General features: G+C 45.6%; 1 protein-coding gene across 2 annotated transcripts in view; it reads left to right on the top strand.

The window, feature by feature from the left end:
- SLC17A9 (solute carrier family 17 member 9) overlaps positions 1-14,747 on the top strand; it is a 67,978-nt gene that overhangs the window by 10,519 nt on the left and 42,712 nt on the right. For both annotated transcript variants that reach the window (XR_014512857.1, XM_083447517.1), the window contains exons 2-9: positions 1,889-2,086; positions 3,019-3,158; positions 5,260-5,359; positions 7,032-7,162; positions 7,866-7,962; positions 10,377-10,473; positions 13,266-13,353; positions 14,323-14,357. Coding sequence is in view for 1 of the 2 variants with exons in the window: in XM_083447517.1 (XP_083303643.1) it covers positions 1,889-2,086; positions 3,019-3,158; positions 5,260-5,359; positions 7,032-7,162; positions 7,866-7,962; positions 10,377-10,473; positions 13,266-13,353; positions 14,323-14,357 (886 nt within the window). In the remaining variant the exon portion in view is untranslated. The remainder of the gene's footprint in view (positions 1-1,888; positions 2,087-3,018; positions 3,159-5,259; positions 5,360-7,031; positions 7,163-7,865; positions 7,963-10,376; positions 10,474-13,265; positions 13,354-14,322; positions 14,358-14,747) is intronic.

Below are 14,747 nucleotides of genomic sequence, written 5' to 3'. Positions count from 1 at the left end.
CCGGATCTGTATTCCGTTTGCAACTAACTGGCTAGCAGGTTTGCTAATGTATTATAAATAAATTTTGTTCGGTCAAAACTGCTGTGGAGTTGGAGAAGGCATCCCTTGCCAAGAACTGTCTTCGCGGAAGGCAGGAGCGAGCACATTCTCTTTTTGCCCTCCCGCAAAGGATTTGGGCGCCGTGCCAAGTTACCGTCAGGATTGCTAATCCACTGCTGGGGCTGCCGTGCCAGCTCAGTTCAGGATGACAGGTGAGTGGCAGGCCTTTTGAAGGCCTGTGACAATGTGAGGAGCTGCTACGGGAAGGGAGACCAGTTGGACTTGCCGAGGCCCTGAAGGGAACCTGCCTTGCCTGCGCTATGTGATCTGAATCAGATTCAGTGTAACAGGCACGAAGGGTGATGGGGAAGTGACAGCCGGCCTGCAAGTCAGGAAGCCCCCGCTTCAAATCTTGCCTCTGGAAAGCTATCCTCTCTCGTCCTTGGCTGTTCCTCTGCAAAGTCATAAGAGTCAGGAAGGACCTCAGAGGTTGTTGAGTGCGTCCCTCTTTCCAGTGCAGGAAAATTACCGTATTTTTTGCTCTATAAGACGCACCAGACCACAAGACGCACCTAGTTTTTGGAGGAGGAAAACAAGAAAAAAAATATTCTGAATCTCAGAAGCCAGAACAGCAAGAGGGATCTCTGCGCAGTGAAAGCAGCAATCCCTCTTGCTGTTCTGGCTTCTGGGATAGCTGCACAGCCTGTATTCGCTCCATAAGACGCACACACATTTCCCCTTACTTTTTAGGAGAGAAAAAGTGAGTCTTATAGAGCAAAAAATACGGTATTAAATCGCCTTCCACGCACATGTCTCATGGCAAGGCTCAAAGTGCAGTAAAGACAGTTGCAAACAGCACAGAAGTAACAGCAGAGGCGTTTAAAAGCATTGCCAAGTCGTCTTCTTTTTGGTGATCACTGGTAGCTGAGTAAGATTGTGCTGCTCAGTCACGGATACAGCTGCCGAGCTGCTCAACTGCCTCATTCCTTGAGTCAGAACGACTGAATCTGAATCCACCGCCCATCTGCCGGTTCATGGCTATGGGCTTCCAGATTTCACAGTCCTTCTCCCGTTACCATTTCCCGATCGTCATGGCACTTTTGGGGAGTTTGGGTTTGGGATGAGTTTTTGGGCAGACACCTACATTGGCTCCCAGTGCGTTTTCAGGCACAGTTCAAAGTGTTGAATTGTATACCTCCAGTATACCTGAAGGAGCGTCTCCGCCCCTATCGTTCAGCCCGGACACTGAGGTCCAGCTCCGAGGACCTTCTGGCGGTTCCCTCGCTGCGAGAAGTGAAGTTACAGGGAACCAGGCAGAGGGCCTTCTCGGTGGTGGCGCCCGCACTGTGGAACGCCCTCCCATCAGATGTCAAGGAAATAAACAACTATCTGACTTTTAGAAGACATCTGAAGGCAGCCCCTGTTTAGGGAAGTTTTTAATGTTTGATGTTTTATCGTGTTTTTTTATATTCTGTTGGGAGCCGCCCAGAGTGGCTGGGGAAACCCAGCCAGATGGGCAGGGTATAAATAATAATAATAATAAATAACAGCAACAGCCAGGCGGAGGGCCTTCTCGGTGGTGGCGCCCGCCCTGTGGAACGCCCTCCCACCAGATGTCAAAGAAATAAACAACTATCTGAGGTTCAAAAGACATCTGAAGGCAGCCCTGTTTAGAGAAGTTTTGAATGTTTGATGTTTTATCGTGTTTTTTATATTCTGTTGGGAGCCGCCCAGAGTGGCTGGGGAAACCCAGCCAGATGGGCAGGGTATAAATAATAATGATAATAATAAATAACAACAACAACAGCCATTTTTTAAAAGGAGTGTTCCTTTTTCTTTATGTTTGCAGGCCTGAATCTCGAATATGGACCATAGCGTTGCTACTTGGGACCTGCCTGCTCTACTGCACAAGGGTTGCCCTGCCCATCTCTGTTGCCGCCATGAGCGCTCACTTTGACTGGGACAAGAGGCAGTCAGGCATCGTGCTGAGCAGCTTCTTCTGGGGCTACTGTCTGACCCAAATCGTCGGAGGCCACCTGAGCGATCGGTATGACTTGTCTCGCCCTGTGCCCCTTCTAGAGCCGAAGGGGAGAGCCACGCTTATTTGAAATCCGCTAGATTTAGAACTTTTTATTTCACCACTTGGATTCTGAGTGGCAGCTGTCTGTGGCTACTAACCCTGAAGCCGGGGTGGATTTGATTTAAATCAAATCAACTTAAATCACTAGTCAGTAAAACTTGATTTAAATCATTTTTTTACAGAAAGACTCATTCTTGCTGATATCACCTTAATATTTACAATCAGATGAAGGTTTCATTTTTGGAATAATAGTTTTTACAGTTATATCAAAAATTACTGATTTGATTATACTATTAGAAATACATAGACAGATAATTATGAAATTATTGTGAGGTTTAATAACTTTATATTTGGACAACTTTTCTGCTGTACTTTATTGGAAGGAGAAAAATAATCATTTCCTTAATAACAATTTAAACAACTTATTTAACTGAAACAATAGCATTATAGCATATATATCTATGTTTGTTAACTGATGTGGTTAAACAACTTTTTAAAAACAAACTAACTTGAGACTGAGTTTTAGCACACATGAAAAACTTAAAACAAATCCTTATTTCCTGATGAATAGCCTTTGGACTATTATGTAACTTAAATAGAAAACTATCTTTAGAAAACTTTTTCCTCCAAAAGCAATTTATTTATAAATCTGATTAAAATTTTTAAAGAATTTGATTTAATTTTTAAAATCTGATTTATTTATTTATTTAAATCATTGATTTTTATCCACCCTGCCTGATGGCTATATCCTTCTTTTGGAGGCAGCATGCTTCTGAATATCAGTTGTGGCACTTAGGTCCTGCTTGCGGGCTTTGCATAGGCGTAAGGTAGGGAACTTGGGACCTGGAGTGCAGAAAGCATCCTTGGGGCTGGTACCCTGACTCTTCTCTGCCTTCTAGGATAGGAGGAGTGAAAGTTATCCTTCTCTCTGCATCCGTCTGGGGCTCCATCACGGCCATCACCCCTCTGCTCACCTATGTCGGCTCTGCTCACCTGGTTCTCATCGCTTTCTCCCGGTTCCTTATGGGCTTGCTGCAAGGTGAGAAGATCTGCTTCCAAGACTGTCCCAAAATTCCCAAGAAACGGACTGGGGGAGCTCAGCCAATCCATGATCCAAAAGGAAGGAAGGAAATGAATGAATGAATTTACTCAGGTGCACCCACAAAAAAGTGCAGCCTAACTAAAATGTTTTGCCAGTTCTCTCCTTCACCTGAACCACTTGTATCATGTTCCAGGCTTTTCCTGGCATCCCCAAAATCTTTGAGCAGCTCGTTTGCTGTGATCATCCCGTGACCGTTTGCCAAAAAGGGCTTGCAAGCAGCCTGTGGGAATTTTCAGGGAGGCAGGAGAGGATAAATTGTTTATTAATATCCTTCCTAACCTGCACTAGCAAGTTGCTTTACTTAGCAGTAGGGCGGTTCATAAAAAACTTTTTTTAAAAAATATGCCTGCTCCAAAGGTCGTATTTTACTACACTAGGGATTATATAGCTATATCTGAAATTTCATGCATATCAGTTAATATCTTGACCCTGCTCCACTGAATTGAAATTTCAGCCTTCACGACATAGGACATACTGTATTTTGATATTCTGATGGAAGCTGCCCAGAGTGGTTGGGGAAACCCAGCCAGATGGGCGGGGTATAAATAATGAATTATTATTATTGGAAGACGGCCAAGTAAACAGCTTTTTCTTGGAGGAGGGCAAAGATATTAACTGATAATTTTTTTAAAAAAAAGGTTTTAATGAACCACCCTACTTAGTAGAGTTTCACATTCCCCTCATAAACGTGCAGCGGGTAGCTGGTTGCAGGCTTGTATACGCCTCTCACTATTAGGTTCCTGGTAAGTTCCCTTATGGGGGATGCGGGTGGCGCTGTGGGTTAAAGCCTCAATGCCTAGGGCTTGCCGATTGAAAGGTCGGCGGTTCGAATCCCCGCGGCGGGGTGCGCTCCCGCTGTTTGTTCCCAGCGCCTGCCAACCTAGCAGTTCGAAAGCACTCCCGGGTGCAAGTAGATAAATAGGGACCGCTTACTAGCGGGAAGGTAAACGGCGTTTCCGTGTGCGGCTATGGCTCGCCAGAGCAGCGATGTCACGCTGGCCACGTGACCCAGAAGTGTCTGCGGACAGCGCTGGCCCCCGGCCTCTTTGAGTGAGATGGGCGCACAACCCTAGAGTCTGTCAAGACTGGCCCGTACGGGCAGGGGTACCTTTACCTTTACTTAAGTTCCCTTATATCCCTTTTAAAAGAATAAACACGCCACAATCCTGTGTAAAGTATATAAAAGTAGTTTACTCACATTCTGTTCACAGTTGGATCCCAGAGGCAGAGTTAGTTACAAAGTATATACATGTGGAGCTCTCCGATATGGGGATAATCCCAGTGTCTTCTGTTGGCTGAAAGTCAACAGAGCATCTCTAGCTAAAAGCTGCTCCAAAGACAGAGGAAGTCAAAAAGAAAGAGTGCTGCGTGCCTTGTCCTTTTGTTATCTGGACTGGTAAGGTCACGTCCAGCTCTAGTCACATGCAGAGGAAGTACGTCCCAGCCAGGAGGAAACAGGAAGTTTTTGACTGGCTGGCCAAACACTCCCCTGCATGTCCACTCTAGGAAAACAAGGAATGTTGTACTTGACTGCTACATCCCACACAGCATGTGTCAACCTTTATCCAAAGATGCATGTGGAGAAAAAAGCCCTGCTTGCCCCTCCTGGCAAACGTTTGGACAGGCAGTGCTCACAATATCCAAGGTGCCAGCAACAGAATGTTGACAAACAGCGCCATTACAGTCATACCTCAGGTTGTGTCCGCTTCAGGTTGCGTTTTTTCAGGTCGTGGACTGCTGAAACCCGGAAGTACCGGAATGGGTTACTTCCGGGTTTCGGCAGTCGCGCATGTGCAGAAGCGCTAAATCGCGCTTTGCACATGCGCAGAAGTCCCGAATCGCAACCCGCGCATGCATCCCGCACGGATCACATTCGCAACCTGAGCGCCCACTGTACTCTGTTGGGTGTGGAATTAAAAAAGAGAGACGAATTTCTTAGGCAATCAGTGGCAAAGAGGAGCTGTGTAGCGTTCACAGGACCTGCATCAAACCTGTTGCTGATTATAACGGAATTTCCTCCCTCTCAACCTTTTATTAGGGGTTTACTTTCCTGCCTTGGCAAGCCTGTTTTCCCGGAAAGTGCGGGAGAACGAAAGGGCATTCACATACAGCACGGTTGGGACAGGATCTCAGTTTGGGTAAGTTACAAGATAAATTCTACTAGTAGAGTCGTAGAATGGGAAGGGGACCCTTAGGGTCATCTAGTCCAACCCCCTGCAATGCAGGAATCTTTTCCCCAATTTGGGTCTCAAACCTGAGACTTACTCTACTGACTGAACTACTCATGCTCCTTTTCCCGCCTCTCCAAGTCTGTTTTTTTGCAGCCTGACAGTAAAATAAAAAAAGAGGCTAAACAGCGCAACCGCAAGAACAGTCATATTATAATATTTTTTTTTCAAATTATTAAATAAATTTTCCAAAATTTTAAACTAGCAAACAAACAAATATGCATCATAACTGTACTTATTCCAATCTTAATGACATTGTTAAGTGACTTCCTCAAATTCCCTTGCCTGAATTTCATTATATATCATTGTAACAGTTTTCCAAAACAAAATCTCATAAAATTTACTTAATCCTCTTAACGTCTTTGTTTCTTTTCATCTTTACTTTAAACATATTATTCTATAACTTCATATATTTAAATCCTTAGCCTATCTATTTCTTTGCAAGCATTTCTATTCAATTTATCTTAGCATATTTAAGTAAATAGTCTTTGAAATTCTTCCTGGTGCTCCTCCTCCTTCTGATCACGGACTCTTTCGGTCAGGTCGGCTAGCTCTGAAAAATCCATCAAAAATTATTATTATTATTATTATTATTTGTTATTTATACCCCGCCCATCTGGTTCGGTTTCCCGAGCCACTCTGGGTGGCTCCCAGCAGAATATTAAAAACACAATAAAACTGGCAAAGCATTACAGCACTCATGATCCACGAAACAATATTAACAACGTTAGCGAACGAACAGCCCAAAACAGCACTGCTGAATTCGCAAAATTCACTCTACCCACCCCCATGACTCTCGCAGAGGAAACAGCCCCCTTTTGAAGTCCGGAGGGTGGGGTCAGGCAGGTGGGGAAAGTCCTTGCCAGGTTAGCAGAAACTCCCATTTCCCCTCCTGTCGTCCTAATTCTCCCTTCCCCTTCCATTTTTTTTAAAAAATAATCTTTATTAGAAGTTTAATAATTACAGAAGAAAGAAAGAGGAGAAAAGATACAATAAAAAAGAGAAAAATAGAGATAGAAAGATTATTTAAAAAAAAAATACATAAAACAACACCTCCACCCCACTGGAAAAAGAAACAAAAACATTTAAAAACCCTTCCATTTTTTCCACAATTCTATCCTTCAATGACTTATTTCCTCGACTTCCTCCCACCTCCCTTTTTTGTATTCCAGTTAATAATTTAAGTCAGCAAATTCTTTCCATCTTTCGCTGCTTCATTTTAACCTTATCTTCCCATCAACATCTTAAAAATTATCTGTACTTCAATCTAATAAAGAGGGGGGAAAAGAAAAGACCCTTAAATCTTGAACCCTTAAATCTTAAAATCTTAAATCTTAAATCCTTATCATATTTCAACTAAAGTCATATAAATTCATTCCACCATCTCCCAACATTCCTTAATTATACAATATTATACTAACTAATGTTTTAAAAATTTCCAATCTTCTTCCACCGTCTCTTCTCCCTGGTGTCGGATTTTGTCAGTCTTTTCTGTCAATTCAATATAGTTCATCAACCTGGTGCTCTTGTGTCCGAGGCTCTTAACTCTTCTCCCTGACCTGTCTCTCCCTCCCTCTTCCAGGACACTGGTGATGGGGGCCGCCGGGTCCCTGCTGCTCGACTGGTATGGCTGGAAGAGCGTCTTCTACTTCTCAGGAGCCCTGACATTGCTGTGGGTTTACTGCATGCGCAAATACCTCGTGAATGGAAAGGGTAAATGACACTTTCAGTGCAAGCCCTCCCTCCCAGCTGATCATCAGAAACCTGAAGTGTGCTTTTGTGGACCCCATTGTGGACTAAAGTGGCATTTGGCACAGGGGGTGAATAAGGGATTGTGGGAAGGATGAGCAAAATAAGCTTTGCAATTGCCAGAAAAGGTTTCGAAAGAATTATGACAAGGCAGGTTTGAATTAGGTTCTTGTTAAAAGATAAAGTAAAGGGACCCCTGACCATTAGGTCCAGTCATGAACGACTCTGGGGTTGCGGCGCTCATCTAGCTTTATTGGCCGAGGGAGCCAGCGTACAGCTTCCGGGTCTTGTGGCCAGCATGACTAAGCCGCTTCTGGCGAGCCAGAACAGCACACGGAAACGGCGTTTACCTTCCCGCCGGAGCTGTACCTATTTATCTACTTGCACTTTGACTTGCTTTCAAACTGCTAGGTTGGCAGGAGCAGGGACCAAGCAATGGGAGCTCACCCCGTTGCGGGGATTCGAACCGCCAACCTTCTGATCAGCAAGTCCTAGGCCCTAGACCCACAGCGCCACCTGCGTCCCTTGTTAAAAGATAGTTCTCTGTTAATGCTAATAGGTAGGGAGAACGTTTAGATGTTATATACGTCCGTTTCAGCCCCAGTATGCATTGATTCTGGATATTATTAAACCCTGGGTTTAGATATGTCTTCTTTGCTTTACGCAGAACTCATCATCCCTTTGGAAGACTTAGCAAAAGGCCTCTCCTTATCCAAACAGACCAAAGTGCCTTGGAAACAGATATTCAAAAAGGCCCCTGTATGGTAAGTCATTGTCATGTATTCATCCATCCAGTTCTTTGTCAGCCTGGGACCCACAAATATTTTGCACCATGGCTGCTATCAGCCACAGCCATAAAGGCCAACCTTTGCTGATACAGCTATATGTGCAGGGGCCCTTCATGCAAGTGGGGTTCCTGACCACGCGAAGAGTTCTGCCAGCAAAGAAGCAGAAGTCAAGCAGAGTAGAGCAGGCATCCCCAACCTTCGGCCCTCCAGATGTTTTGGACTACAATTCCCATTATCCCTGACCATTGGTCATGTTAGCTAGGGATCATGGGAGTTGTAGGCTAAAACATCTGGAGGGCCGCAGGTTGGGGATATTACGTTTACGTTTGAGAACCAACATTCCCCTGTACTCAAATTACATTGTCATTATGTTACCCCACCCCATTCATTCCAGTGCAAATGAAACGTAATTCAAACAGTTGCGGGGGGGGGGGGGTTGGAATAATCAATTGCATATTGTTTGTGGACCGAAGGCACCAACAACAGTGAATATCAATCATGTTTGCCAGATTGATTTCCTTTCTGGACACAGAACAAACAAGCGGACATCTTATTTCATCAGAATCCTCCAACATCCCTGCTTATATCCCATTTCGCTATTTGTCCTTCTAAGCAAGTCCTATGTCATCTATTTTGGCTGGCAGGTACCGGTAACCTCCAGGGTCTCAGGGAGAGGTCTTCCACTGTACCTGAGTCTTCTTCAAGTGGAGATACTAGGGACTAAACCTGAGACCTTCCAAATCAGGGCTAGAGAGCCTTGGACCGTCCAGGTATTGTTGGACTCCCCAGGAGCCTCAGCCCCATGTGGTCAGGGGTGATGAGAGTAGTTGTCCAGCAACATAGAATCATAGAATCATAGAGTTGGAAGAGACCACAAGGGCCATCGAGTCCAACCCCCTGCCAAGCAGGAAACACCATCAGAGCACTCCTGACATATGGTTGTCAAGCCTCTGCTTAAAGACCTCCAAAGAAGGAGACTCCACCACACTCCTTGGCAGCAAATTCCACTGTCGAACAGCTCTTACTGTCAGGAAGTTCTTCCTAATGTTTAGGTGGAATCTTCTTACTTGTAGTTTGGATCCATTGCTCCGTGTCCGCTTCTCTGGAGCAGCAGAAAACAACCTTTCTCCTTCCCCTATGTGACATCCTTTTATATATTTGAACATCCTTTTATATATTTGAACATCGTTTCAGCCAGAGGGCCAAAGTTTCCCCATCCCTGTTCTGCACATGCTCTGCGCCTGAGCTGCCAGTTATAGTGCTTGCTCAGTTTCCTTGAAAACGTGTATGCCCTTGAAGCTGATCCAGAAACTCCAGCTGGTGCAGAATGCTACGGCGAGGCTCCTTACGGGGTCTTTCCTGCAGGATCACATTCATCCAGTGCTTTACCAACTGCACTGGCTCCCGGTGGAGTACAGGGTCAGGTTTAATAATCTGGAAACTATAGTTTGCTACGGGGGCCAGTAATTCATTGGAGACTGCTATTCCCTTCACAATGCTACGATTCCCAGTGGAGTACAGGGTCATGGTGGAGTACAGGGTCAGGTTTAAGGTGCTGGTTTTGACCTTTAAAGCCCTATGCGGCCTAGGACCCACGTACCTCCGGGACCGCCTCTCCTGGTATGCCCCACGGAGGACCTTAAGGTCCGCAAATGACAACATTTTGGAGGTCCCAGGTGGCAAGGTGGTTAGATTGGTCTCAACTAGGTCCAGGGCCTTTTCAGTACTGGCCCCGACTTGGTGGAACGCTCTGTCACAAGAGACTAGAGCCTGCGGGACTTGACATCTTTCCGCAGGGCCTGCAAGACAGCTGTTCTGCCTGGCCTTTGGTGTGGACTCAGTCTGACCCTTATGTTTCCCTCCCCTTATGTTTTTGATTTATGGGCTATTATTAAAATGAGGCTGCATTTTAAATTGTATTTTTAACCTGTATTTTAAATTGTTTGGTTTTTTCCCTCCCCTATTATGTTTTTATTGTAATTTTACTGGTGTTAGCTGCCCTGAGCCCAGCTCTGGCCAGGGAGGGCGGGGTATAAATAAAAAAAATATTGTTATTGTTAGTTTTGTGCATACCCTAATGATCCACCACATCTAACTGTGGCTTCTCTTGTATATCTCCCCCCAGGGAGAGCCAGTGTGGTGTAGTGGTTAAGAGCGGTAGTCTCATAATCTGGGGAACCGGGTTCGCGTCTCCGCTCCTCCACATGCAGCTGCTGGGTGCCCTTGGGCCAGTCACACTTCTTTGAAGTCTCTCAGCCCCACTCACCTCACAGAGTGTTTGTTGTGGGGGAGGAAGGGAAAGGAGAATGTTAGCCACTTTGAGACTCCTTCGGGTAGTGATAAAGCGGAATATCAAATCCAAACTCTTCTTCTTCTTCTTCTTCTTCCAGGGCAGTGATCACAGCTCAACTGTGTGCGGCCGGCTCCTTTTTCACCCTCCTCTCCTGGCTTCCTACTTTCTTCAAGGAGACTTTTCCTGATTCCAAAGTAAGCTGGCATTGTGGATAAGAAGGAAAGAGGACAGTCGAGGGGTTGTGAATGGCTCCCAGAAGCATAAACAGAGCTTTCAGCTGTCAGTAGGAATCGCAAGTGGCAACTCCTGCCTGCCCCTTTAAAAGCAGGATTGGATGAACCTGTGGCCTCCAGATATGGTTGAACTCAACTCCCACCAGCCCCAGCTGATGCCCAGAGGTCGGGGATGATGGGAGTTGTAGTCCAGAAACATCGGGAAGAGCATAGGTTCCCTATCACTGTTGCATTAAGGCAACCTTTGTGTGCTGGTTCCGTGGGTTACCCGAGAGGCGAGGTCCAAGTCCGGTCCGTGGTCAAAGGTGCAACGGGCAGGCAGTCTGTAGTAGCTGAAGCTGGGTGCAGGGCAGGGAGTCGGATGAAGCATGCAGGGAGTCGGAACAGGCATGCAAGCAGGGAGCTAGGGCGGGTCAGGAGCTCAGGCAGGAAAGCAGGACAGGGTCCAGGCAGGAACTAGCAACCAACAATGTTGCTCCTGCAACTTGGGACTGGGGATGGCCGGCTTTTATCTGCCCCGAGGCATAGGGCGGCCCCGATCCTCTGGTGACTCGCCTCTCCTGGCCTGGAGGCGAGCACTCCTCCTTAGTTCCCTCTGCCTCTCTGCCCTGAGCCTTTGCAGCTCAGGAGAGGCTGAAGGGTTACTGGACCCAGAGGCAACCTCAACTTCCTCTGATGGGAGTGAGGGTGGAGCACCTGCAGGCAATGGGTCCTCCATTTTTGCCCTCACTTGTCCCAGTCACTGCCTAGACCCTGGGCTCCAGGTAGGGGAACAGCTGGCCCAAACATAAAAGCAAATTTCAAGGGGCACACATGACCTTTGGGGCCAAGAGATTTGTCCTTAGTAGCAATTGAAAGAGTTTCCCCTACACCAGGGGTCAGCAAACTTTTCCAGCAGGGGGCCGGTCCACTGCCCCTCAGACCTTCTGGGGGGCTGGACCATATTTTGTAAAAAAAAAAATAATGAACGAATTCCTATGCCCCATAAATAACCCAGAGATGCATTTTAAATAAAAGGACACATTCTACTCATGTAAAAACACGCTGTCCACAGCCTAGATTTAGAAGGCGATTGGGCTAGATCCGGCCTCCAGGCCTTAGATTGCCTACCCATGCCTTACACTAACTGTAAGTCACTTTGAGACGCTTTACGTGGGAAGCAACCAATACTCTGAATTAATAATAATTCCTATTTTCTGCAAAATCTCTGAGGTGTTGTTCTTTTTGCTTATATGTCTTATTTATTTATTCTTTTTTTATTAAAAAAAACCCCTGTTTACCCACATGAAAAAAATCAAAGCCATTTATAGCAGTAGAAACTGCTTATTTTTTTCCTTTCTTGCTCTCTTTTTAGGCTTTTGTTTTTATATAGATTAGGTTTGCTATCTTCTTGTATCATTTAAAAAAAGCTTTGATTAATTTTTTTTGCCAAAAAAGTAAAACAAATCAACTATTACAGGGCGTGTTTATCCAAAATGGTCTGTGTATACTTTGGTGGCACAGAGAAGTTTTCAGCAAATGTCTAAAGGTCTGTGTAGAGACATTCCCATGCTGAATCTCTTGGAAGAGCATTCCAGAGGGTTGGACACGGAAGGCTCTGTCATATGAGCCTTACCAACTCAGGGGTACAACCAGTGATGATCTCTCTGTGATCAAGCTGGGATTTAAGGGTTCAGGTGGTCTCTAAAGCTGCGCTGCAAGAAGAGGAGGTTTGCATCTTTTAAAATAACTGCAAACCACATGTTGCGCTAGTGCACACATGGTGCTTTCAAAGAAGCGTCCAGAATTGGATAAGTGTACATCACACTAGGCTCATGCTCACAAAGAACTCCGGAAAACATTTGTTCCAAATGTCCTGTTGTCTGCACTCTGCTGTTGCTTAATAATTGTATAATTAGGGCTGCCATGTGTCCAGAATTTGGTGATTTTTCTTTTTTGCAAAAAAAGCTCAACAACCTTTTTGTCCTCGTTTTAATATGGCAACCCTCTTGTATTAATACAGGGGCTGTGAATTTTAATCCTCTGTCAGAAAACTCAGTGTGGTAAAACTGCACCACCTTCTGTTCAAATGTGCACACAGCAAATGAATTCTTCCTATAAACGGGTGCTCAATCAGCAATTATTTTTAAAAACAGGGTTGGCTGAGAGTTTGTTTGGACCCTGGCTGAGAACCCAGAGGCTGAGAGGGAGGGTGTGCCAGAAAGGAAAGTGAATTGACCCTGATTTTTATATATTGCTCACTTCATAGTAATATGACATATTTATATGTAACCGTGTATTCCTATAATACTTTCGTTGATGCTATTTGTTGTTGCTTCCGCTTTTCTGTACACATATATTTTTAAAATATATTAAGTGGTATAGAAGTTAAATTAAATTTTTAAAAGATGGGACATTCTTCAACCGAGGGTCCCCTGATATTGTGGGGCTTCAACTCCCATCATCCCTGAGCAATGGCTAAGCTGGCTAGGGAATGATGGGAGTTGTAGTCCACCATCATATGGGAACTCAAGGTTGAAGGCCATGAGACAGCGCTGAACCAAATAGACAAAAAAATTGACTTGGTCTGAGGCTGTTTGCTTGTTGTGCCAGCACCACACGACCCCAAGAGGCTTCTGACACAGGGGCCATGCAGGATCAGGCCATGTTCAGGGCCAGATCTTGATCGATATTCTCTTGCACTCTCAAGGCCTCTGTTAGTGGGCTGGCCATTTTTTTGTTTGTGTTCACATTTCCCTTCTCTCTCCTTTCAGGGGTGGGTATTTAATGTTGTGCCTTGGCTGGTGGCGATTCCGACAAGCTTGTTCAGCGGATTCCTTTCTGACCAGTTTATCAATCAAGGTAAGTTAATCCCTTGGGATGTTTTCCCTCTTTCATCTCTCCATGCTGGCGGTTGGGCAGGGGCATGGATGAAAATCCAACAGGTGTAGCTTTTATTCCAAAGCGTCACCTGCAGAACTTCTGCTTGTTGTGGGCTTGCGTGCCTCTTAAAAAGCACAGGACTCTTGCCAGGAAGAATATAGCCCATCGCCAGAGATGGGGTCTCGTAGGAGAGGCAAGTAGAAACCTATCGTCAATTTTTCATTGTCTGCCACAATTGTACAGTCATACCTCAGGTTACAGATGCTTCAGGTTCTGTTTTTTCGGGTTATGGAACGCCGAAACCCGGAAGTACCAGAATGGGTTACTTCTGGGTTTTGGCAGATGCGCAGAAGCACTAAATCGCGCTTTACACATGCGCAGAAGCTCCAAATCGCAACCCAAACATGCGGGTGTTTTGGTTTTATAACAAGCGAAGGCACGTCTTGAAACTTCTAATCCAATCTCCACCCACTTTTGCCTCCGGAGCTGCCCCTGAAAAGTTGCTAATAATAATAATAATAAGAAAAAGAAGTAGTAGTATTTTATTGTTTATACCCCACCCACTCTGGGTGTCTCCCAACACAACACTAAAAACAGAATAAAACTTCAAACATTAAAAACTTCCCTAAACAGGGCTGCCTTCAGATGTCTTCTAAAAGTCCAGTAGTTATTTATTTCCTTGACATCTGACGGGAGGGCATTCCACAGGGCGGGCGCCACTACCGAGAAGGCCCTCTGCCTGGTTCCCTGTAACCTCACTTCTCACAGTGAGGGAACCGCCGTAAGGCCCTCAGAGCTGGACCTCAGCGTCCAGGCTGAACGGTGCAATGCGGCCCTTGCACTGCAGAAACCTCTGTGTAACAGCCCTTGGGATATTTAAGGACAGCTGCTGCGCTCGGCTCTTTAAGCTGCTCCAGACTTTCTGACACTCTTTCTTTCTCCTTCCAGGATATAAAGCAATCACTGTCCGTAAGTTGATGCAGGTGAGAGAAAAAGACCATGAATGTGCAAACAGGTTGGCATGTTATGTGGTCTCGGCGGCTGCTCCAAGTCACTAGTCTAGCTGCCGCATTCTGGATTAGTTGTAGTTTCTAGGTCACCTTCAAAGGTAGCCCCACAACGTCCGCTTGTGGAATGAAACTTCCGCTTCCTTTCCTGCCTCCCCCGAGTACTACTCGCACCATCCGCAAATGATTGGCGGAACCCCCCAGAGCAGATTTTTGGGTGTAGAAATTGTGGAGTTGGAAGGGGAACTACAGCGGCCATCTAGTCCAACCCCCTGCAAAGCAGAAATCGTTTGCCCAGTATGGGGCTCAAACCCACAACCCTCAGATTAAGAGTCTCGCGCTCAACTGACTGAACTATCCGTTGGC

This window comes from Podarcis tiliguerta (genome assembly GCF_965153285.1).
Source record: "Podarcis tiliguerta genome assembly, chromosome: 6".
Lineage (NCBI taxonomy): Eukaryota > Metazoa > Chordata > Lepidosauria > Squamata > Lacertidae > Podarcis > Podarcis tiliguerta.
The sequence above is the reverse complement of the archived record's forward strand: the minus strand, read 5'-3'. Positions and strand labels throughout refer to the sequence as shown.